General features: G+C 45.0%; 2 protein-coding genes across 3 annotated transcripts; one reads left to right on the forward strand and one right to left on the reverse strand.

Annotated features, from left to right (window-relative positions):
• The first annotated feature begins 710 nt into the window (after positions 1 to 710).
• Positions 711 to 13,655, forward strand: LOC129834910 (long-chain fatty acid transport protein 2-like). 2 transcript variants are annotated; one of them, XM_055900282.1, is made up of 10 exons: positions 712 to 1,317; positions 2,353 to 2,574; positions 3,120 to 3,278; positions 4,933 to 5,057; positions 5,519 to 5,713; positions 11,067 to 11,157; positions 11,369 to 11,567; positions 12,178 to 12,275; positions 12,955 to 13,085; positions 13,284 to 13,655. In XM_055900282.1, exons 1-10 carry the CDS (start codon positions 840 to 842, stop codon positions 13,455 to 13,457), a joined length of 1,872 nt encoding a protein of 623 aa, XP_055756257.1. In that variant the 5' UTR covers positions 712 to 839; the 3' UTR covers positions 13,458 to 13,655. The 2 variants fall into 2 exon arrangements, with proteins under 2 accessions (XP_055756258.1, XP_055756257.1); XM_055900283.1 differs by lacking the exons at positions 12,955 to 13,085; positions 13,284 to 13,655 and adding an exon at positions 12,855 to 12,944 and having other exon boundaries at positions 711 to 1,317.
• LOC129834955 (uncharacterized) lies at positions 12,677 to 26,739 on the reverse strand. The gene is made up of 11 exons (XM_055900324.1): positions 26,693 to 26,739; positions 26,352 to 26,526; positions 25,909 to 26,031; positions 21,052 to 21,195; positions 20,718 to 20,861; positions 19,589 to 19,655; positions 19,002 to 19,164; positions 17,853 to 17,943; positions 17,283 to 17,381; positions 17,022 to 17,123; positions 12,677 to 15,659 (listed from the first exon to the last, which is right to left on the reverse strand). The coding sequence occupies exons 1-11, from the start codon at positions 26,737 to 26,739 to the stop codon at positions 13,986 to 13,988; spliced, it is 2,829 nt and encodes a 942-aa protein (XP_055756299.1). The 3' UTR covers positions 12,677 to 13,985.

Below are 26,739 nucleotides of genomic sequence, written 5' to 3' on the forward strand. Positions count from 1 at the left end.
TTGTCCAGGGGTCAGAGAGCAGATATTACATCTATATAGACTAGGTAGAACCTACACCTTGTCCAGGGGTCAGAGAGCAGATATTACATCTATATAGACTAAGTAGAACCTACACCTTGACCAGGGGTCAGAGAGCAGATATTACATCTATATAGACTAGGTAGAACCTACACCTTGTCCAGGGGTCAGAGAGCATATATTACATCTATATAGACTAGGTAGAACCTACACCTTGTCCAAGGGTCAGAGAGCAGATATTACATCTATATAGACTAGGTAGAACCTACACCTTGACCAGGGGTCAGAGAGCAGATATTACATCTATATAGACTAGGTAGAACCTACACCTTGTCCAGGGGTCAGAGAGCAGATATTACATCTATATAGACTAGGTAGAACCTACACCTTGACCAGGGGTCAGGGAGCAGATATTACATCTATATAGACTAGGTAGAACCTACACCTTGTCCAGGGGTCAGAGAGCAGATATTACATCTATGTAGACAGGCACCCAGGAAAAAAAGTTAGACTGGCCCAATCGGCAAATAAATGCCAGATGGCCAGTCCTTCCATGGAGGTCAATGCCCTAGAGGTGTCTGTCTGTAATATGTCTCTGCCATGGTCATAATTGGAAGAATAGAATTGCCTACTACTTCCTTACTTTATATTCCTCGCAAAGCCATTGGCTGTTGGGGATTTCACGCCTACATGCGTCCAAAGGTGGTGGAGAGTTGTGGACTGGAGGTGTTGCTATAACCCGTTACTTTCTTAAACAGCACGGCCAAGAAGGAGACACCTTTTTATTCACAATCACAAAGAAGTAGACCTTAACTTTCAATATGTACGTGTTATTATATACCATATTGGCAGGATTGGCTATACTTCCACTTGTCCTTTATCTCAGAAATCCTTACTTTACTCAGGACCTGCGCTACACGGTGACTTGCATCTTACTCGGGTTACGAATTAACAGAATCAAGAGGAGCAAACCGTTCTACAGCATGCTGGACTGTTTTCTCGATAAGGTCAAAAAACACCCCAACAAACAGTTTATTGTATTCGAGAAGAGTTCGTATACATACCGGGATGTTGACAAGCAGAGCAACAAGTTGGCCCGGGCGCTCTCACAGCACGCCAGCGTGAAGGAAGGGGACACTGTCGCCGTCTTCATGGGTAACGAGCCCATGTATGTGTTTATCTGGCTGGCCCTGGCTAAAATTGGATGTACAGCCGCTCTGCTCAACTACAACATCAGGTCCACGTCCTTATTGCACTGTTTCACCTGCTGTGGAACCAACGTGCTCCTGGCTGCTTCAGGTAAGCCCAGCCAATTTACCTTGGTGTTGCTGTTTACAATATTATTGTTAGTACATCTATTTTGAATAATAATTAATATATCTATAATAACTAGTGTAGAGACCTATGGTGTCTAGATCGGCAGGTAGCCTAGTGGTTAGAGCGTTGGGCCAGTAACCGAAAGGTAGCCTAGTGGTTAGAGCGTTGGGCCAGTAACCGAAAGGTAGCCTAGTGGTTAGAGCGTTGGGCCAGTAACCGAAAGGTAGCCTAGTGGTTAGAGCGTTGGGCCAGTAACCGAAAGGTAGCCTAGTGGTTAGAGCGTTGGGCCAGTAACCGAAAGGTAGCCTAGTGGTTAGAGCGTTGGGCCAGTAACCGAAAGGTAGCCTAGTGGTTAGAGCGTTGGGCCAGTAACCGAAAGGTAGCCTAGTGGTTAGAGCGTTGGGCCAGTAACCGAAAGGTAGCCTAGTGGTTAGAGCGTTGGGCCAGTAACCGAAAGGTAGCCTAGTGGTTAGAGCGTTGGGCCAGTAACCGAAAGGTAGCCTAGTGGTTAGAGCGTTGGGCCAGTAACCGAAAGGTAGCCTAGTGGTTAGAGCGTTGGGCCAGTAACCGAAAGGTAGCCTAGTGGTTAGAGCGTTGGGCCAGTAACCGAAAGGTGGCCTAGTGGTTAGAGTGTTGGGCCAGTAAACGAAAGGTAGCCTAGTGGTTAGAGCGTTGGGCCAGTAACCGAAAGGTAGCCTAGTGGTTAGAGCGTTGGGCCAGTAACCGAAAGGTAGCCTAGTAGTTAGAGCTTTGGGCCAGTACTGGATCAAATTCCCGAGCTTACAAGGTAAAAATCTGTCGTTCTGCTCCTGAACAAGGCAGTTAACCCACTGTTCCCCAGGCACTGAAAACGTGGATGTTGATTTTGTCAGCCCCCACACCTCTCTGATTCAGAGGGTATCCTCCTTTCCCTCTATGCAGCTAGTGGGAGGCAGGGCTAGTAGTGCACAGGCCAGAATTAATAGGATTCTGTCTCATGCTTGCTCTGTCTGTGACCCTCCCTCTCTCCTCCCCCAGAGTTGCGTGGAGCGGTAGAGGAGGTGCTCCCCACCCTGAGGGAGAGGAGTATAAGTGTGTTTGTGCTGGGTGAGGAGGAGGAGAAGTGTGTGACGGAGGGCGTGAATACTCTGAGCAGCAGCAGGATACAACAGGCCTCAGATCAACCTCTGGACCCACAGCTCAGGTCAAAGGTCACCTTAAAGAGCCCTGCCCTCTACATCTATACGTCAGGAACTACAGGTAAGCTGGCCTTGTTATGCATAACTGGCCTGGTTATGCATCCAGCATAGTTGCAGGAAGTGTGCTATAAAGAACAATGTGAAAAATAAAATGTCCAGACCAGTACAGTATGACTCTGGTCAGCCCTGTAGTATGAATTAAACAGAATACTACTGATGTCTAGACCAGTACAGTATGACTCTGGTCAGCCCTGTAGTATGAATTAAACAGAATACTACTGATGTCTAGACCAGTACAGTATGGCTCTGGTCAGCCCTGTAGTATGAATTAAACAGAATACTACTGATGTCTAGACCAGTACAGTATGACTCTGGTCAGCCCTGTAGTGTGAATTAGACAGAATACTACTGATGTCTAGACCAGTACAGTATGACTCTGGTCAGCCCTGTAGTGTGAATTAAACAGAATACTACTGATGTTTATGCTAGACAGGTAAATATTCTTAGATAGCACAACTCTGATTGGTCAAAGATATAAGGTACCATTTGAGATTTTCATCAGCCTTGATTCTCTGTTTTCTGCCCTTCCTGGTGTCTCGTCCTCAGGTCTGCCGAAGGCTGCGGTGATCACACATGAGAAGCTGTACATGGCCTCCTCTATGCAGGCCATCTCAGGTGTGGCCTCTGATGATGTCATCTACATCTACCTGCCTCTCTACCACACCGCCGGCTTCATGATGGGTTTGACTGGAGCCATAGAGAGAGGTACTCTACTGTACTGTACGGCACAGTTGGTGAGAGTGTTGTTCTGGCAGCGGCCAGGTCGTGGGTTCAATTCCCGCATGGATAACATGCACCTCATAGCAGTGCAGTATATAGGAGAAAGATATGAAGAGGTGTGAAGAGCTGAACTGGTTCAGTACTAGTTTAGAACTGGTTCAGAACTTCTTAAGAACTGGTTCAGAACTTCTTTAGATCTGGTTCAGAACTGGTTCAGAACTTCTCTAGATCTGGTTCAGAACTGGTTCAGAACTTCTTTAGATCAGGTTCAGAACTGGTTCAGAACTTCTTTAGATCTGGTTCAGAACTGGTTCAGAACTGGTCCAGAACTTCTCTAGATCTGGTTCAGAACTGGTTCAGAACTTCTCTAGATCTGGTTCAGAACTGATTCAGAACTGGTTCAAAACTTCTTTATATCTGGTTCAGAACTGGTGCAGAACTGGTTCAGAACTGTTTCAGAACTGGTTCAGAACTTCTCTAGATCTGGTTCAGAACTGATTCAGAACTGGTTCAGAACTTCTTTAGATCTGGTTCAGAACTGGTTCAGAACTGTTTCAGAACTGGTTCCATGCCATCTCTAGCAATTACAATAACTACATTCAAATGGAATTCAAATGGAGAGAGAAAAACATAATAACTGAAATTCTCTAAATAAAATCACTCTAGCCGCCTGACTTGGCACTGATGATGAAGATAAAAAATGCAAATGTCTCTGAATACACGTTCCATGTTATTTGAGGGCCGTCATGTGTAATAACATTGTTATGATGTTGACCAGGGTTTACTAAGGGTTGTTTAATGGAGTGTCTCTTTACTCTGGGCATTGGAGTAGAGGTGACTTGGCTCTGAGGTGACTTCTAGTATTTCAAACCAAAGTTCCTGAGTGCATTCAAAATGGCATCCTATTCCCTTTATAGTGCACTACTTTTGTTTTTGACCAGGCTCCATGTGGCTCTGGTCAAAAGTAGTGCACTATATAGGGAATATGGTTACATTTGAGACACAGCCACAGAGTTCACAGCTGTTTATGTCAATAATGACCTTAGACTCTCAAATCAACCAGGAAAAACTCCTAGGCCTTAGTGGTGCTGTAGCCTTTAACTAGGGCCCAGAGTTATTCCTTCCTGGTCCAGTCACATGGTCAGACTTGTGGAGGTCTACCAGAACCATTCAGAGGGGACTGTGCTTTAGTTAGTTAGTTAGTTAGTTAGTTAGTTAGTTAGTTAGGTAACTATTTAGTCAGACATTGAGTTAGTTAGGTAATCATTTAGTCAGTCAGTGAGTTAGTTAGTGAGTTAGTTTGTTAGGTAATCATTTAGTCAGTCAGTGCGTTAGTTAGTTAGGTAATCATTTAGTCAGTCAGTGAGTGAGTTAGTTAGTTAGGTAATCATTTCATCAGTCAGTAAGTTTGTTAGGTAATCATTTAGTCAATGAGTGAGTTTGTTAGTTAATCATTTAGTCATTCAGGGAGTTAGTTAGGTAATCATTTAGTCAGTCAGTGAGTTAGTTTGTTAGGTAATCATTTCGCCAGTCAGTTAGTTAGTTAGGTAATTATTTAGTCAGTCAGTTAGTGAGTTAGTTTGTTTGTCCATGAGGTTGTAAGCTCTGTTGATGTTGGTGCTTTATCTTCTCCTCTCAGGCAACACCGTTGTCCTGAGGCGTAAATTCTCTGCCTCTAACTTCTGGGATGACTGCAGGAAACACAAGGTGACAGTGATCCAGTACATAGGAGAGATCATGAGGTACCTCTGTAACTCACCCAAGGTACTGGAACACATGCCTCCTGTTAATTTCATCATTCAGACCATTAAAGACCAAAAACAAATGGGCTGATAGTATTGAATCATTAATCAATGTAACCAAATACCTATACATCCTATCCTCTCTCCTCTCCTCTCCTCTCCTCTCCTCTCCTCTCCTCTCCTCTCCTCTCCTCTCCTCTCCTCTCCTCTCCTCACCTCACCTCTCCTCTCCTCTCCTCTCCTCACCTCTCCTCTCTTCTCTTCTCTCCTCTCCGCTCCTCCTCTCTTCTCTCCTCACCTCTCCCCACCTCTTCTCTCATCACCTCTTCCCACCTCTTCTCTCCTCACCTCTCCCCACCTCTTCTCTCATCACCTCTTCCCACCTCTTCTCTCCTCACCTCTCCCCACCTCTTCTCTCCTCCCCTCTCCCCTCCCCTTGTCTCTTCACCTCTCCTCTTCTCTTCTCTCCTCTTCTCTCCTCAGAAAGATAATGACAGGCATCACAAGGTACGTCTGGCCCTGGGTAATGGGCTTAGAGCAGACACCTGGTCAGAGTTCCTGCAGCGTTTTGGTGACGTCCGTGTCTGTGAATGTTACGGAGCCACCGAGGGAAACGTCGGCTTCATCAACTACATCGGGAAAGTGGGAGCGATCGGCAAAGAGCATTTCCTTCATAAAGTGAGACTACTGTCTGGGACAATAATGGCCGTTCCAAATACCAGCCTATTCCCTTTATAGTGCACTACTTTCAACCAGGGTCCATAGGGCTCTGGTCACATTACACTACATAGATACATTACACTGCATAGATACATTATACTACATACAGTAGATACATTACACTACATAGATACATTACGCTACATACATACATTACACTACATACAGTATATACATTACACTACATAGATACATTACACTACATAGATACATTACGCTACATAGATACATTACACTACATAGATGCATTACACTACATACATTACACTACATAGATACACTACATAGATACATTACACTACATAGATACATTACACTACATAGATGCATTACACTACATAGATACATTACACTACATAGATATATTACACTACATAGATACATTACACTACATAGATACATTACACTACATACATACATTACACTACATAGATACAGTACACTACATAGATACATTACACTACATAGATGCATTACACTACATACATACATTACACTACATACATACATTACACTACATAGATATATTACACTACATAGATACATATATTACACTACATACATATATACATTACACTACATAGATACATTACACTACATAGATGCATTACACTACATAGATACATATATTACACTACATAGATACATTAGAGTACATACATACATTACACTACATAGATACATATATTACACTACATATATTACACTACATAGATACATTACACTACATACATACATTACACTACATACATACATTACACTACATAGATACATACATTACACTACATAGATATATTACACTACATACATACATACATTACACTACATAGATACATTACACTACATAGATATATTACACTACATAGATACATATATTACACTACATAGATACATTACACTACATACATACATTACACTACATAGATACATTACACTACATAGATATATTACACTACATAGATACATTACACTACATAGATATATTACACTACATAGATACATATATTACACTTCATACATACATTACACTACATAGATATATTACACTACATACATACATACATTACACTACATACATACATTACACTACATACATACATTACACTACATAGATATATTACACTACATAGATACATACATTACACTACATAGGTATATTACACTACATACATACAAACATTACACTACATAGATACATTATACCACATACATTACACTACATAGATACATTACACTACATAGATACATTACACTACATAGATGCATTACACTACATAGATACATTACACTACATAGATACATTACACAGACACACTACATAGATATATTACACTACATACATACATTACACTACATACATACATTACACTACATAGATACATTACACTACATAGATACATTACACTACATAGATGCATTACACAGATACACTACATAGATACATTACACTACATAGATGCATTACACAGATACACTACATAGATGCATTGCACAGATACACTACATAGATACATTACACTACATAGATGCATTACACAGATACACTACATAGATACATTACACTACATAGATGCATTACACAGATACACTACATACATACATTACACTACATATATACATTACACTACATACAGATCATTACATACAGATCATTTCTCTTATAATTCACTGTATCACAATTCCAGTGGATCAGAAGTTTACATACACTAAGTTGACTGTGCCTTTAAACAGCTTGGAAATTCCCGAAAATTATGTCATGGCTTTAGAAGCTTCTGATAGGCTAATTGACATCATTTGAGTCAATTGGAGGTGTACCTGTGGATGTATTTCAAGGCCTACCTTCAAACGCAGTGCCTCTTTGCTTGACATCATGGGAAAATCAAAAGAAATCAGCCAAGACCTTAGAAAGAAATGGTAGACCTCCACAAGTCTGGTTCATCCTTGGGAGAAATTTCCAAATGCCTGAAGGTACCATGTTCATCTGTACAAACAGATGCAAGTAAACACCATGGGATAACGCATCCGTCATACCACTCAGGAAGGAGACGTGGTCTGTCTCCTAGAGATGAATGTACTTTGGTGCGAAAAGTGCAAATCATTCCCAGAACAACAGCAAAGAACCTTGTGAAGATGCTGGAGGAAACAGGTAAAAAAGCATTTATATCCACAGTAAAACGAGTCCTATATCGACATAACCTGAAAGGCCGCTCAGCAAGGAAGAAGCCACTGCTCCAAAACCGCCATAAAAAAGCCACACTACGGTTTGTAATTGCACAAAGATTGTACTTTTTGGAGAAATGTCCTCTGGTTTGATTTAAGAAAAATAAAACTGTTTGGCCATAATGACCATCGTTATGTTTGGAGGAAAAAGGGGGAGGCTTGCAAGCCGAAGAGCACCTTCCCAACCGTGAAGCACGGGAATGGCAGCATCATGTTGTGTTGGTGCTTTGCTGCACAAGGGACTGGTGCACTTCACAAAATAGATGGCATCATGAGGGAGGAAAGTTATGTGGACATATTGAAGCAACATCGCAACACATCAGTCAGGAAGTTAAAGCTTGGTCGCAAATGGGTCTTCCAAATGGACAATGACCCCAAGCATACTTCCAAAGTTGTGGCAAAATGGCTTAAAGACAACAAAGGCAAGGTATTGGAGTGGCCATCACAAAGCCCTGACCTCAATCCTATGGAAAAGTTGTGGGCAGAACTGAAAAAGCATGTGCGAGCAAGGAGGCCTAAAAATCTGACTCAGTTACACCAGCTCTATCAGGAGGAATGGGACAAAATTCACCCAACTTATTGTGGGAAGCTTGTGGAAGGCTACCTGACATGCTTGACCTAAGTTAAACAATTTAAAGGCAATGCTACAAAATACTAATTGAGTGTATGTAAACTTCTAACCCCCTGGGAAAGCTGAAATAAATCATTCTCTCTATTATTATTCTGACATTTCACAATCTTAAAATAAAGTGGTGATCCTAACTGACCTAAGACAGGGCATTTTTACTAGGATTAAATGTCAGGAATTGTGGAAAAACAGAGTTTAAATGTATTTGGCTAAGGTGTATGTAAACTTCCGACTTCAACTGTACATACATTACACTACACAGATACATTACACTACATAGATATATTACATTATATATGTACATTACACTACATAGATATATTACACTATATATGTGCATACATTACATTGATACGGTGTAGATAGATGCATTACACTACATAGATGTATTACACTACATAAAGTGGCTTGCGAAACTATTCACCCCCTTGGCATTTTTCCTATTTTGTTGCCTTACAACCTGGAATTGAAATAGATTTTTGGGGGGTTTGTATCATTTGATTTACACAACATGCCTACCACTTTGAAGATGCAAAATATTTTTTATTGTGGAACAAGCAAGAAATAAGACAAAAAACAGAACTTGAGCATGCATAACTATTCACCCCCCAAAGTCAATACTTTGTAGAGCCACCTTTTGCAGCAATTACAGCTGCAGGTCTCTTGGGTATGTCTCTATAAGATTGGCACATCTAGCCACTGTGATTTTTGCCCATTCTTCAAGGCAAAACTGCTCCCGCTCCTTCAAGTTGGATGGGTTCCGCTGGTGTACAGCAATCTTTAAGTCATACAACAGATTCTCAATTGGATTGAGGTCTGGGCTTTGATTAGGCCATTCCAAGACATTTAAATATTTCCCCTTAAACCACTCGAGTGTTGCTTTAGCAGTATGCTTAGGGTCATTGTCCTGCTGGAAGGTGAACCTCCGTCCCAGTATCAAATCTCTGGAAGACTGAAACAGGTTTCCCTCAAGAATTTCCCTGTATTTAGCGCCATCGATCATTCCTTCAATTCTGACCAGTTTCCCAGTCCTTGCCGATGGAAAAACATCCCCACAGCATGATGTTGCCACTACCATGCTTCACTATGGGGATAGTGTTCTCGGGGTGATGAGAGGTGTTGGGTTTGCGCCAGACATAGTGTTTTCCTTGATGGCCAAAAAGCAACATTTTTGTCTCATCTGACCAGAGTACCTTCTTCCATATAATTAAGCAATGACTTTTTTCTGGACACTCTTCCGTAAAGTGTATTGTACGGCTTAAAGTGGTCCTATTGACAGATACTCCGATCTCCACTGTGGAGCTTTGCAGCTCCTTCAGAGTTATCTTTGGTCTCTTTGTTGCCTCTCTGATTAATGCCCTCCTTGCCTGGTCCGTGAGTTTTGGTGGGCGGCCCTCTCTTGGCAGATTTGTCGTGGTGCCATATCCTTTCCATTTGTTAATAATGGATTTAATGGTGCTCCGTCGATGTTCGATGTTCAAAGTTCCTGATATTTTTTTATAACCGAACCCTGATCTGTACTTCTCCACAACTTTGTCCCTGACCTGTTTGGAGAGCTCCTTGGTCTTTATAGTGCCACTTGTTTGGTGGTGTTGCAGACTCTAGGTCCTTTCAGAACAGGTGTATATATACTGAGATAATGTGACAGATTGTGTGACACTTAGATTGTACACAGGTGGACTTTATTTAACTAATTATGTGACTTCTGAAGGTAATTGGTTGCAATTTTTTTTTAAACTTCACTTCACCAATTTGGACTATTTTGTGTATGTCCATTACATGAAATCCAAATAAAAATCTATTTAAATTACAGGTTGTAATGCAACAAAATAGGAAAAACACCAAGGTGAATACTTTTGAAAGGCACTGTACAATCATTATACTATGTACATGCCTTACACTACATATATGCTTTACACCACATATATGCATTACACTACATAGATACATTACACTACATAGATACATTACACTACATAGATACATTACACTACATAGATATATTACACTGTATATGCACATACATTGTTATTATTTTACCCTGCTGGTCATCTATGAACATTTGAACATCTTGGGCATGTTCTGTTATAATCTCCACCCGGCACAGCCAGAAGAGGACTGGCCACCCATTATAGCCTGGTTCCTCTAGGTTTCTTCCTAGGTTCCGGCCTTTCTTGGGAGTTTTTCCTAGCCACTGTGCTTCTACACTTGCATTGCTTGCTGTTTGGGGTTTTAGGCTGGGTTTCTGTCCAACACTTTGTGACATCAGCTGATGTAAGACGGGCTTTATAAATACATTTGATTTATTGATTGATTGATACGATGTATCATTGTTTTCTCTTGTTATGTGTGTTGTTGTCTGTCTCTTTGTCTGTCTGTTTGTTGTCTGTCTGTCTGTCTGTCTGTCTGTCTGTCTGTCTGCCTGCCTGCCTGTCTGCCTGTCTGTTGTATGTGTGTTCGCAGGCAAGCTTCTCCTACGCTCTGATTCAGTACGACACAGAGAGAGAGGAACCTGTCAAAGACTCTAGAGGTTTCTGTATCAAAGTCCCTAAAGGTGAGAACACACACACATACACACACACACACACACACACACACACACACACACACACACACACACACACACACACACACACACACACACACACACACACACACACACACACACACACACACACACACACATAAACATAAACATATTCACACACACATAAACATATTCACACACACACACACACCCCATAACTTGTTGTTTTGGTCCCCAGGAGAAACTGGATTGCTGGTTGCCAAGATTACAGCACAGGCTCCGTTCAGTGGCTATGCTAATAACCAGCAGCAGACAGACAGGAAGAAGCTGAGAGATGTGTTTGTTAAGGGAGATCTGTACTTCAACAGTGGAGACCTGCTGAGGATCGACCACGAGGGCTTTGTTTACTTCATGGACCGCATTGGAGACACCTTCAGGTCAGAAACGCTTCAGCTGTTTAACTTTAGTAGTTATCAACTAAAGGTTTAATAATGAGCTGGGTTAAAGTTATTTATGGGGCGGCAGGTAGCCTAGTGGTTAGAGCGTTGGACTTGTAACTGAAACGTTGCAAGATTGAATCCCTGAGCTGACATGGTAAAAGTCTGTTGTTCTGAACATGGCAGTTAACCCACTGGCTGTCATTGAAAATTAAAATGTGTTCTTAACTAACTTGCCTAGTTAAATAAAGGTTAGAAAAATATGATGTGTTGTCCTGTCCTGTGAATCACCTGCAGGTTGAGTTATGAGCTGGATTTAATACTATAGATGTAATGTTATTGTCCTGTGAATCACCTGCAGGTTGAGTTATGAGCTGGGGTTAATACTATAGATGTAATGTTATTGTCCTGTGAATCACCTGCAGGTTGAGTTATGAGCTGGGGTTAATACTATAGATGTAATGTTATTGTCCTGTGAATCACCTGCAGGTTGAGTTATGAGCTGGGTTTCTCTAGGTTTCTTCCTTCTTGGAAGTGTTTGCAGTCTGCTTCTGCTTGCGCTTTGGGTTCTAGGCCATTCTACTGTCTGAATTATATTGATATGATCCAGGTGGAAAGGAGAGAATGTGGCCACCACGGAGGTGACTGAGCACCTGGTCATGGTGGAATGTATCGAAGAAGCCAACGTCTACGGTGTCAAGGTTCCAGGTGATTTGACATTTTAGTCATTTAACAGACGCTCTTATCCAGAGGTAGCTAGGTTCATTTAACAGACACTCTTATCCAGAGGTAGCTAGGTTCATTTAACAGACGCTCTTATCCAGAGGTAGCTAGGTTCATTTAACAGACTCTCTTATCCAGAGGTAGCTAGGTTCATTTAACAGACGCTCTTATCCAGAGGTAGCTAGGTTCATTAATAACAGACTCTCTTATCCAGAGGTAGCTAGGTTCATTTAATAACAGACTCTCTTATCCAGAGGTAGCTAGGTTCATTTAACAGACTCTCTTATCCAGAGGTAGCTAGGTTCATTTAATAACAGACGCTCTTATCCAGAGGTAGCTAGGTTCATTTAATAACAGACTCTCTTATCCAGAGGTAGCTAGGTTCATATCTTTTTTATAGAATAGTTTTATTCATAGAATGTTTTATATCTACTACACACAGTTGACATAGTATATATAGCTACATATAACAATACACATCTACACACCTACAACACACACAGTCACATCATTGTGTAGTTATTAACCCAGTGTGTTCTTCTCATGTTGGCTGTGAATGACCAGGACATTAAAGGGGGAGAATTCAAAATCAATGGGAATCCCTGAAAATGTATCAAAGTCAGCTGTCTCTCTTGGTGATCCTGCTTTGTGACGTACCCCACAGGACACGAGGGGAGGGTTGGAATGGCAGCGGTCAAACTGAAAGATGACATGGAGTTTGACAGTAAAGCCACGCTGGAGCACGTCAAGACCTCCCTGCCCAGCTACGCTAGACCCCGCTTCATACGCATACAGGTGATCCTGTGGGAATAATGTCCAAATTACAATGATCGTCATGATACCTGTTATCTGAAAAGCACTTAAAGCTTCCGTCTGGGATACGTTGAAGAGATTCCCTGATCCCAGATTGTACCTTTTTAAAGATTTTCTCAAACTATTAAGATTCATAAAACAGACATTTTAACATAATTTATTTTATTTTAAAAATCCCAGAATTCCCTGGCTGTGACTGGAACGTTCAAGCAGATGAAGGTGAAGCTAGCCGAAGAGGGATTCAACCCATCCGTGATGCAGGATCGATTATACTACCTGGAGGACAGTAAGGGATACATCCCCATGACACAGGAGATGTACCACTCTATTTGTGATGGAAAGATACACTTATGATTGATTTGTTTTAAACAGATTGTCTAACTGTTAACCTCTTATTTTAAAATTAACTGTCAAATTATTCATCTGATGTACATTTTATGACTATAGAGGAAAAAAATTGAAAATTGAAAACTGAACATTTTATGGAACATTTGTAAATAAATAAATATAGATTGATTTTGTAATAAATTCTAAAGACATATTGTGTATCTATCTGAGATGTGTGGCTGTGTCACTTAAAAAAATTATATCTGATAAAACATAATAAATAAAAGACCTCAGAGCTCTGCCATCTCTGCACCCTGAAATCACAAAGGTGTTTGTGGGAAACATTTGGTAGGGAGACTACAGGATCGTATGCATCGGGCACCAAATGGAAGAAAACGGATTGGACCAAGGTGGGACTACCTCAACTTGTACAATAAGAAACATTCATTTTCATTTTCCATTGCAAAACATTTTGCTACGTTGTGCCTAATGAATACGACCCAGGCGCTAACCTTGGCTACAGTAGAGCAGGAAAGTTAGCGGTATCTACTGTAGTCACAGAGGAACAAGACCAACAGCTGAGTCTCCTACACCCAGAGGAGGACCAGGGATTTGGGGAGATCTGAGTTTTGGGGCGATCTGAAGTCCCCTGACAGGGCAGCACACCTGGTAGTGCCCACACTGCACCCACAGGTGGCAGAAACTGGGCAAGCTGTAGAACTTGGTGAGCTTCCTCAGGACCCGTTTTCCCAGCTGGTTGGAATTGGTTGGAGAAGGCCACTCTGGGATCTGAAAGAGGCCCGAGGGGCTTGGGCTGGAGGAGAGACGCCTGAGCTGGGTGTCATTTAGGGGGTGGAGGATGTCTGGGTCTTTATGTCCATGCTGGGAGTCTGTGATAGAGCTAGAGAGAGGCTTAGAAAGGGGATCAGTATTATGGCCAAACAGGGGCCCAATGGGGCCAGGTAAGGGCTCACTGCTGCAGCTCAGAGAGCGTACTGTCCTCCTTGGCCTGTTCTCAGACCCAGACTTTTCTTTATCCACCCAGAATGGTGGTTGTGGTCTAAATCCAGTCTTATCACTGTCCAAGCGGAGCTGTGGTTGGACTCTCTGAACTCTGAAGGCAGCAGGACAGGGGATCTCCTCAGGGCCGTCTCTGGCTCCTGTCTCTGGGTCCTGGCTGGTCTGTGCCTGGCTGGTCCCTAGCTCTTTGGATCCTGTCGTGGGGCTGGTCTGTGTCGGGCCGGCCTCCAGCTCTTTGGATCCTGTCTTGGGGCTGGTCTGTGTCGGGCCTGCCTCTAGCTCTTTGGATCCTGTCTTGGGGCTGGTCTGTGTCGGGCTGGCCTCCAGCTCTTTGGGTCCTGTCTTGGGGCTGGTCTGTGTCGGGCCTGCCTCTAGCTCTTTGGGTCCTGTCTTGGGGCTGGTCTGTGTCGGGCCTGCCTCTAGCTCTTTGGGTCCTGTCTTGGGGCTGGTCTGTGTCGGGCCGGCCTCCAGCTCTTTGGGTCCTGTCTTGGGGCTGGTCTGTGTCGGGCCGGCCTCCAGCTCTTTGGATCCTGTCTTGGGGCTGGTCTGTGTCGGGCCTGCCTCTAGCTCTTTGGGTCCTGTCGTGGGGCTGGTCTGTGTCGGGCCTGCCTCTAGCTCTTTGGATCCTGTCGTGGGGCTGGTCTGTGTCGGGCCGGCCTCCAGCTCTTTGGATCCTGTCTTGGGGCTGGTCTGTGTCGGGCCTGCCTCTAGCTCTTTGGGTCCTGTCTTGGGGCTGGCCTGTGTCGGGCCGGTCTCCAGCTCTTTGGATCCTGTCTTGGGGCTGGTCTGTGTCGGGCCGGTCTCTTGCATTTTGGGTGTTTTCAGTGGTTCATCCTCTGTGTCACTGATGGCCTTTTCAATCTCCTTTGGTTTCCTAGTCATGAGAGTGGCAGCCATTCCCTCTGCTGCTGCTGTTGTGTGATTCCCTGAATCACTGTTTGTCTCTGACAGCTTCTCAACAGTTTTTCTGACTGGAGACTGCTGCTCCTCCATTTTACTGACCGCCTGTTTTTCGGCCTCCTCGGCCAGAAGGTCGGCGGCCATTTTGCGAATGATGTTCCAGTCCCTGATGATGTCCTCTGAGGTGGTCAGCTGTGACGTCACGGTGAAGCGGATGATGCGTTTCCTATCGATGTCGGCGGGGACGAGGTACATGGTGCCGGACCGCGTCAGTCGCCGTAGCAACTCCTGAGTCAGGGCATTCCCATCCTGAGAGAGAGAGAGAGAGAGAGAGAGGGAGGATGAGAGAGAGAGAGAGAGAGGGAAGGGGGGACAGAGAGATGTTGGAGACAGAGAGTGGGGGGAGACAGAGAGAGAGATTTGACAGTTGAGAGATACCTGTGTTTGGCCCTTTTCTCATTGACGTAAGTTAAGGAGAGGCAGTGCGACAAGATTTAAATTGACATAATATGTAAGTAAGCTCTGTATTTATATCCTAAAATAGGCCCATTTATTTGTGTTCTGAGAAAATGTGAACGTGATCAAATTACATTTTTTATTCAAACTAGAGTTGGGTTCAATAGTTAGGCCGGGATTCAATCCATTCAGGTCGGAGACAATGCTGCTTTTAATGGCAATGTTCCCACGGTAGCAGAGACCTCATTAAAATGCTGCATATGTAGACTCAACCAGAAATAACCTTTAAGTGGACCATTGTCCAAAGACTGTGATCGGTTTGAATCCCAGCCTTAGAGGTGGGTTGGGCACACCCAGGTTATCCACGTGAAGGACTGATCTCTATCAGTGATCTGCCCTTCACCTTGAGCAGCATAATAAAACACATACCTGTTATCACACAGGCTTAAACAGACAATGACTGACCTTTGAACTCCTGGCTGTGATAGCAGTTGACCTCTAAGCTGTACATTGCCATGAACAAGCCCTGTCAATCATTATCCAGCTCAGAGCAACAGACTGACTTCTGACCTATCCAGTATGTTCACAGGTGACCAGGACATGTCAGAACCAGCTATGTGGACATTGTAGAGACCTATTTCTATACTGTGTTCTGTGTGAGATGGTGAATCCTGTTCAAATGTTCCTCAATGGGAGATGTACAGTATATGATACAACACAACACAACTTAACAACACAACTTTACAATACAATACAACTTTACAACACAATACAATACAACACAACTTTACAACACAACTTTACAACACAACACAACTTTACAACACAATACAACACAACAATACAATACATCACAACTTTACAACACAATACAACACAACACAACTTTACAATACAATACATTACAACTTTACAACACAATACAACACAACACAACTTTACAATACAATACAACACAACTTTACAACACAATACAATACAACACAACACAACTTTACAATACAACACAACACAACTTTACAACACAACACAATACAACACAACTTTACAACACAATACAACACAACTTTACAACACAATACAACTTTACAACACAATACAACAACTTTACAACACAATACAACACAACTTTACAACACAATACAATACAACTTTACAACACAACTTTACAACACAACACAACACAACTTTACAATACAAGGATAGGCCACATACCTTGAGACAGAAGACCACCAAGCCAAGGTGTCTCTCGGCAGGCATGTCAAAGTTAGGGTCACATCTAACCAGGGACTCCAGTAGCTTAGCCATCTCTACACCCTGAAAACACAAACGTAGAGGTCAGTCACTGTAATGCAGCATCTCAAATTACAGAGGGAGAAAGAAACCGACTGACAGGCAGGCAGACAGGCAGGCAGACAGACAGACAGACAGACAGACAGACAGACAGACAGACAGACAGACAGACAGGTTACATACGTGTCTGATGTGTCCCTGAAGGTTCTTCAGACCGAAGGAGCGCATCACGAACCACAGCTTCAGAGAGCGGAACCGTCGACTCAGGGGGATCTGCCAATGCTGACAGACACAGTGGATCAGGATCAAGTTTAACATTCAAATCAACATGAACATCTATAGTAAGATTAAGATCCAGATCAGTTTCCAGATCAGTTTCAAGATCCAGATCAGTTTCAAGATCTGCATGCTTTCCCGACAGTGGTTAATGTTAGGATTTGGGTACATCTGATCCTAGATCTGTGTTTAAAGGCAGAAGTTGGACCAACAATGTTGATGAGTTTATCACACGAGTATACAAAAGGTAGGTAGTGTGTACCGTGAAGTAAATGTTCAAAAGAAAGTCTGCAAATTGGTAGGTAGGTATAGAGCGTGACTCAGTTGGTTGAACTTGCAGCGCCAGGGTTGTGGGTTCGATTCCCACGGCGGACCAGTACGAAGAATGTAGGAAAATGTATACACTCACTACTGCAAGTCGCTCTGGATAAGCACGTCTGCTAAATGACTAAAATGTCAAATGTAGGTCGTTTGTACCATGAAGTCGGTGGCTTGGTCTGAGTTTTCGTGTCTGAGGTAGACAGGGTCGACACTGAAGGTTTGTTGGAGCTTGCACTTGTCCTTCACCCTGTTAGGACCAACGACCAAAAACATGTTACTGAATCTCTCTATCCCCAGCTTAGTAACACTGTACATGAAGCCTGAAGGGCTCGCCAGACAGGATGCCATGGGGCTGAGCGGAGTTAGCCAAAATAGAGTCCTATTTTCTCGGGCTGAGTGGCTTTCACGTGCACGAGCAACGACGATCGCTCTACCTAGATAAAATTCTGCCTCCCGCCTAGCTCCAATACATGATGAATGGGCAACTCCGCCACCGCTTCGTGTCTAGAAAGCCCTTGAGGGTCGTCGTAACTCCTTTCTACCCCCTCTCTCTTTTTAAAACATTTTAATGCAGTGGGCTAAATCAGGGTCACACAATGTTTCTTGGTAGTCTTCAACAGATCTACTTCACACACATGGTCATGGGTTTAAAGACAGAAGACACCTGGACCATGTCAGATATAGAGTTGAAATGTATTACATTTTGAGTTTGTATCCCAATATTACACTTTATATACATCACAGAAGACTGAAATGTAACAAAACCATTTGACATAGAATCACCAGATTTCCGGCTGTCTTTCTGAAATAATGTTAATTTAATTATTATGAAATATTCCACCCATGAGGCCACTAGAGGGCGTTTTGGTCATTAGACTGCAGGACAGGATGACAACCAGGTCTTCCTCCCTCTTCCTCTCTCCCCTTCCTCTCTCTCTTCCTTTCTCCCTCCCATTCCTCTCTCCCCCCCTTTCTTCCTCTCTCTTCCTCTCTCCCCTTCCTCTCTCTTTCCCGCTCTCCCTCCCATTCCTCTCTCCCTCCCCTTTCTCTCTCCCTCTCTCCCTCCCCTTTCTCTCTCCCTCCCCTTTCTCTCTCCCTCCCCTTTCTCTCTCCCCTTTCTCCCTCCCCTTCCTCTCTCTCCCCTTTCTCCCTCCCCTTCCTCTCTCTCTCTCCCTCCCTCCCCTTCCTCTCTCTCCCTCCCTCCCCTTCCTCTCTCTCTCTCCCTCCCTCCCCTTTCTCTCTCCATTCTCTCTCTCTCTCTCTCTCTCTCTCTCTCTCTCTCTCTCTCTCTCCCTTCTCTCTCACCAGAAAGCAGTGCAGTCGAAGTGGACCATCATCCATTTGGAGGGGTTGAACGCGAAGGAGTCAGCGTACTCTATACCCCCCAGAGGTCCTCTCAGCTCAGGGCAGAGGAACGCTGAGCCGGCGTACGCTGCATCCACATGCAGCCACAGACCTTCCTCTGCACCTAGGCCAGGCAGGGGGAGGAATACAAACACGTTTTTCAGAGAATCTGGGGGGGGGGCGGTGGGGAGTCCGAGTGGAACTTGAACCTGCGACCCTTATCTGTATTCATACAGCGTCTCAGAGTAAGTATAAAGTAGCCTTGTGGGAACCTTGGCTTGTGCGAGCAAGAATGGCTCACAGGAGCAGAGCAACGTCTCAGAGTGCTGATCTAGCATCAGCCCACCCCCCCCCCCCCCCGTCCCCGTCCCCGTCCCCGTCCAGTCATGACCAGCGCTGTTACTCTGAGACTCTTTATGAATACGGACCCAGGACGCTGAGATTCTCAAAAGTCATACAAAGGTCACATGTCATACATGTTATGTGTGGTACATGTTGTATGTCGTACAGGTGTGTATAATAATTAGAGGTAGGAGATACAGACGTACATACTGGTCCCAGCTCTGACAGGTCGTCGAAGGCGCACACCCCCGTGGTCCCCAGAGTGGCACACAGCTGAAACAAACATGATCATTGGTTTGGTTACGACCTTGGTTACAAGTGTTTATGACCTACCATGACCTAGCATCACCTACCACCCCCTAATATACCCTACCATGACCTACCATCCCCTAATATACCCTACCATGACCTAGCATCACCTACCATCCCCGAATATACCCTACCATGACCTACCACCTCCTAATATACTCTACCACTGACCTACCACCCCCTAATATACCCTACCATGACCTACCATCCCCTAATATACCCTACCATGATCTACCACCCCCTAAAATACCCTACCATGAGCTATCACTCCCTAATATACCCTACCATGACCTACCACTCCCTAATATACCCTACCATGACCCACCACCCCCTAATATACCCTACCATGACCTACCACTCCCTAATATACCCTACCATGACCTACCACCCCCTAATATACCCTACCATGACCTACCATCCCCTAATATACTCTACCACTGACCTACCACCCCCTAATATACCCTACCATGACCTACCATCCCCTAATATACTCTACCATGACCTAGCATCACCTACCATCCCCAAATATACCCTACCATGACCTACCACCTCCTAATATACTCTACCACTGACCTACAACCCCCTAATATACCCTACCATGACCTACCATCCCCTAATATACCATACCATGATCTACCACCCCCTAAAATACCCTACCATGACCTATCACTCCCTAATATACCCTACCATGACCTACCACTCCCTAATATACCCTACCATGACCCACCACCCCCTAATATACCCTACCATGACCTACCACTCCCTAATATACCCTACCATGACCTACCACCCCCTAATATACCCTACCATGACCTACCATCCCCTAATATACGCTACCATGACCTACCACTCCCTAATATACCCTACCATGACCTACCACTCCCTAATATACCCTACCATGACCTACCACTCCCTAATATACTCTACCATGACCTACCACCCCTAATATACTCTACCATGACCTACCACCCCCTAATATACCCTGCCATGACCTACCACCCCCGAATATACCCTACCATGACCTACCATGACAGGTACCAGTCCTCTCCTCCTGTCCTCCTGGATGGCCTGTTTCAGAGTGTCTCCTCTCAGGGAGAAGTGGTCGTCTGGAGGGAGGAACCTGATCTTCACCAGGGAGATCAGACCTGCCTTCTCCACTGAGGAGTGAGCCTGATAGAGGCAGAGAGCAGACGGAGAGATGGACAGACAGACAGACAGACAGTCAATCTCTCATTATGCAGAACTCACTATTTGTGTGTGTGTGTGTGCGTGTGTGTGTGTTCGTGCATGCGTGCGTGCATGTTTGCAAACGTTGCATATGTGCGTGTGTGTGTGGGTCCATAACCCATCCCATGTTGACCTGGTCTGATGCGTAGGCCACCAGTCTGGCGTTGACCACTGAGTCATCCAGGTCTCTGTCTGCTGGATCTGTCCTCTTCAGCTGCTGGATCCTGGCCTTCCTGGCAGCCAGCAGAGCTACCAGACTACTCTCACTCACTGTGCTCTGAGAGGAGAGAGGGATGGGGGAGAGAGAGGAGGGAGGGATGGGGGGAGAGAGAGGAGGGAGGGAGGGAAGGAAGGGGGAGGGAGAGAGAGGAGGGAGGGAGGGAGGGAGGGAGGGGAGACAAAGAAGGAGAGAGAAAAGCACTATGTTTATGTGAACTTATTTACTGCTTTCTGAGAAGAGTGTAGAGAATGTTATTCCCATTCACCACTAGGTGGTGCTGTGAGAGTACATGTCTACCTGCCTATTCCTCCCCCGGTGCTGTCTAGTTGGTACTGTAAGGTGAGTATGGTCAGGTATGGTCAGGTGTATCTATCCTACCTGCAGTATTCCTCCCCGGTGCTGTCTAGTTGGTACTGTAAGGTGAGTATGGTCAGGTATATCTATCCTACCTGCAGTATTCCTCCCCCGGTGCTGTCTAGTTGGTACTGTAAGGTGAGTATGGTCAGGTATGGTCAGGTGTATCTATCCTACCTGCAGTATTCCTCCCCGGTGCTGTCTAGTTGGTACTGTAAGGTGAGTATGGTCAGGTATGGTCAGGTGTATCTATCCTACCTGCAGTATTCCTCCCCGGTGCTGTCTAGTTGGTACTGTAAGGTGAGTATGGTCAGGTGTATCTATCCTACCTGCAGTATTCCTCCCCGGTGCTGTCTAGTTGGTACTGTAAGGTGAGTATGGTCAGGTGTATCTATCCTACCTGCAGTATTCCTCCCCGGTGCTGTCTAGTTGGTACTGTAAGGTGAGTATGGTCAGGTGTATCTATCCTACCTGCAGTATTCCTCCCCCGGTGCTGTCTAGTTGGTACTGTAAGGTGAGTATGGTCAGGTGTATCTATCCTACCTGCAGTATTCCTCCCCGGTGCTGTCTAGTTGGTACTGTAAGGTGAGTATGGTCAGGTGTATCTATCCTACCTGCAGTATTCCTCCTCCGGTGCTGTCTAGTTGGTACTGTAAGGTGAGTATGGTCAGGTGTATCTATCCTACCTGCAGTATTCCTCCTCCGGTGCTGTCTAGTTGGTACTGTAAGATGAGTATGGTCAGGTGTATCTATCCTACCTGCAGTATTCCTCCCCGGTGCTGTCTAGTTGGTACTGTAAGGTGAGTATGGTCAGGTATGGTCAGGTGTATCTATCCTACCTGCAGTATTCCTCCTCCGGTGCAGTCTAGTTGGTACTGTAAGGTGAGTATGGTCAGGTATGGTCAGGTGTATCTATCCTACCTGCAGTATTCCTCCTCCGGTGCTGTCTAGTTGGTACTGTAAGGTGAGTATGGTCAGGTGTATCTATTCTACCTGCAGTATTCCTCCCCCGGTGCTGTCTAGTTGGTACTGTAAGGTGAGTATGGTCAGGTATGGTCAGGTGTATCTATCCTACCTGCAGTATTCCTCCTCCGGTGCTGTCTAGTTGGTACTGTAAGGTGAGTATGGTCAGGTATGGTCAGGTGTATCTATCCTACCTGCAGTATTCCTCCCCGGTGCTGTCTAGTTGGTACTGTAAGGTGAGTATGGTCAGGTATGGTCAGGTGTATCTATTCTACCTGCAGTATTCCTCCCCGGTGCTGTCTAGTTGGTACTGTAAGGTGAGTATGGTCAGGTGTATCTATCCTACCTGCAGTATTCCTCCCCCGGTGCTGTCTAGTTGGTACTGAAAGGTGAGTATGGTCAGGTATGGTCAGGTGTGGTCAGGTGTATCTATCCTACCTGCAGTATTCCTCCCCGGTGCTGTCTAGTTGGTACTGTAAGGTGAGTATGGTCAGGTATGGTCAGGTGTATCTATCCTACCTGCAGTATTCCTCCCCGGTGCTGTCTAGTTGGTACTGTAAGGTGAGTATGGTCAGGTGTATCTATTCTACCTGCAGTATTCCTCCCTGGTGCTGTCTAGTTGGTACTGTAAGGTGAGTATGGTCAGGTGTATCTATCCTACCTGCAGTATTCCCCCCCGGTGCTGTCTAGTTGGTACTGTAAGGTGAGTATGGTCAGGTGTATCCAGGTGTATCTATCCTACCTGCAGTATTCCTCCCCGGTGCTGTCTAGTTGGTATTGTAAGGTGAGTATGGTCAGGTATGGTCAGGTGTATCTATCCTACCTGCAGTATTCCTCCTCCGGTGCTGTCTAGTTGGTACTGTAAGGTGAGTATGGTCAGGTATGGTCAGGTGTATCTATCCTACCTGCAGTATTCCTCCCCCGGTGCTGTCTAGTTGGTACTGTAAAGGTGAGTATGGTCAGGTATGGTCAGGTGTATCTATTCTACCTGCAGTATTCCTCCTCCGGTGCTGTCTAGTTGGTACTGTAAGGTGAATATGGTCAGGTATGGTCAGGTGTATCTATCCTACCTGCAGTATTCCTCCTCCGGTGCTCTCTAGTTGGTACTGTAAGGTGAGTATGGTCAGGTGTATCTATCCTACCTGCAGTATTCCTCCCCGGTGCTGTCTAGTTGGTACTGTAAGGTGAGTATGGTCAGGTATGGTCAGGTGTATCTATCCTACCTGCAGTATTCCTCCTCCGGTGCTGTCTAGTTGGTACTGTAAGGTGAGTATGGTCAGGTATGGTCAGGTGTATCTATCCTACCTGCAGTATTCCTCCCCCGGTGCTGTCTAGTTGGTACTGTAAAGGTGAGTATGGTCAGGTATGGTCAGGTGTATCTATTCTACCTGCAGTATTCCTCCCCGGTGCTGTCTAGTTGGTACTGTAAGGTGAGTATGGTCAGGTGTATCTATCCTACCTGCAGTATTCCCCCCCGGTGCTGTCTAGTTGGTACTGTAAGGTGAGTATGGTCAGGTATGGTCAGGTGTATCTATCCTACCTGCAGTATTCCTCCCCGGTGCTGTCTAGTCGGTACTGTAAGGTGAGTATGGTCAGGTATGGTCAGGTGTATCTATCCTACCTGCAGTATTCCTCCCCGGTGCTGTCTAGTTGGTACTGTAAGGTGAGTATGGTCAGGTATGGTCAGGTGTATCTATCCTACCTGCAGTATTCCTCCCCGGTGCTGTCTAGTTGGTACTGTAAGGTGAGTATGGTCAGGTGTATCTATCCTACCTGCAGTATTCCTCCCCGGTGCTGTCTAGTTGGTACTGTAAGGTGAGTATGGTCAGGTGTATCCAGGTGTATCTATCCTACCTGCAGTATTCCTCCCCGGTGCTGTCTAGTTGGTACTGTAAGGTGAGTATGGTCAGGTGTATCTATCCTACCTGCAGTATTCCTCCCCGGTGCTGTCTAGTTGGTACTGTAAGGTGAGTATGGTCAGGTATGGTCAGGTGTATCTATCCTACCTGCAGTATTCCTCCCCGGTGCTGTCTAGTTGGTACTGTAAGGTGAGTATGGTCAGGTATGGTCAGGTGTATCTATCCTACCTGCAGTATTCCCCCCCGGTGCTGTCTAGTTGGTACTGTAAGGTGAGTATGGTCAGGTATGGTCAGGTGTATCTATCCTACCTGCAGTATTCCTCCCCGGTGCTGTCTAGTTGGTACTGTAAGGTGAGTATGGTCAGGTGTATCTATTCTACCTGCAGTATTCCCCCCCGGTGCTGTCTAGTTGGTACTGTAAGGTGAGTATGGTCAGGTAGGGTCAGGTGTATCTATCCTACCTGCAGTATTCCTCCCCGGTGCTGTCTAGTTGGTACTGTAAGGTGAGTATGGTCAGGTATGGTCAGGTGTATCTATCCTACCTGCAGTATTCCTCCCCGGTGCTGTCTAGTTGGTACTGTAAGGTGAGTATGGTCAGGTGTATCTATCCTACCTGCAGTATTCCTCCCCCGGTGCTGTCTAGTTGGTACTGTAAGGTGAGTATGGTCAGGTGTATCTATTCTACCTGCAGTATTCCCCCCCGGTGCTGTCTAGTTGGTACTGTAAGGTGAGTATGGTCAGGTGTATCTATCCTACCTGCAGTACCCCCGGTGCTGTCTAGTTGGTACTGTAAGGTGAGTATGGTCAGGTATGGTCAGGTGTATCTATCCTACCTGCAGTATTCCTCCCCGGTGCTGTCTAGTTGGTACTGTAAGGTGAGTATGGTCAGGTATGGTCAGGTGTATCTATCCTACCTGCAGTATTCCTCCCCGGTGCTGTCTAGTTGGTACTGTAAGGTGAGTATGGTCAGGTAGGGTCAGGTGTATCTATCCTACCTGCAGTATTCCTCCCCGGTGCTGTCTAGTTGGTACTGTAAGGTGAGTATGGTCAGGTATGGTCAGGTGTATCTATCCTACCTGCAGTATTCCTCCCCGGTGCTGTCTAGTTGGTACTGTAAGGTGAGTATGGTCAGGTGTATCTATCCTACCTGCAGTATTCCTCCCCCGGTGCTGTCTAGTTGGTACTGTAAGGTAAGTATGGTCAGGTGTATCTATTCTACCTGCAGTATTCCCCCCCGGTGCTGTCTAGTTGGTACTGTAAGGTGAGTATGGTCAGGTATGGTCAGGTGTATCTATCCTACCTGCAGTATTCCTCCCCGGTGCTGTCTAGTTGGTACTGTAAGGTGAGTATGGTCAGGTATGGTCAGGTGTATCTATCCTACCTGCAGTATTCCTCCCCGGTGCTGTCTAGTTGGTACTGTAAGGTGAGTATGGTCAGGTGTATCTATCCTACCTGCAGTATTCCTCCCCAGTGCTGTCTAGTTGGTACTGTAAGGTGAGTATGGTCAGGTGTATCTATCCTACCTGCAGTATTCCTCCCCGGTGCTGTCTAGTTGGTACTGTAAGGTGAGTATGGTCAGGTATATCTATCCTACCTGCAGTATTCCTCCCCCGTTGCTGTCTGGGTGGTGATGGAGGAAGAAGGTGGGGAGACCAAGGGCTTTACACAACCAGTCCATCACGTTCATCTCCAGCTCTGTACACGCCGGGCTGGAGGCCTGGACCCAACACAACAACATCATGTCATTCTGTCATAAATAGTCATTACATTATAATATCACACGACTATAGGATTTCCTGCAGGACCGTTCTGTAGCAGATGATTGTATCCAAGTATCTTCTAGTTAACCCATGGCTCATGTGGGAGAAAAACCTCACAAACCTGATGTCACAGTTAATGTGCTGCCAGGAAATATATATTTTTTAAAACATGATATTCAAGTCTTTAAACCAAAACTTTAGTTGGATAATTAAGTGAGTTAATTTTGTGTAGTTCCCCACAAAGAGTAAATCAAGTTGGATGTGATAAGATAGTTACCCAGGTGAATCCGATGTTGTTGATTGCATCAGCCAACATGTCTCCTAACATGGAGGGCCAGGAGGTCAGGGCTGGGTAGTACGCATGCATGTAGGGGCTCTGCCAGTGGACCACCTGACCAACACACACACACACACACACACACACACACACACACACACACACACACACACACACACACACACACACACACACACACACACACACACACACACACACACACACACACACACACACACACACACACACACACACACACACACACACGCAGGCACAAACACACTCCATCATTAGTGCCAGAAAGATACTTTGGGGGACAGAATATCCTTACAACAAGTTACAGTGAACAATCAATGTTTGATCCACAACGGTCCTGGTAACGGTTCAT

Source organism: Salvelinus fontinalis, chromosome 35, assembly GCF_029448725.1.
Source record: "Salvelinus fontinalis isolate EN_2023a chromosome 35, ASM2944872v1, whole genome shotgun sequence".
Lineage (NCBI taxonomy): Eukaryota > Metazoa > Chordata > Actinopteri > Salmoniformes > Salmonidae > Salvelinus > Salvelinus fontinalis.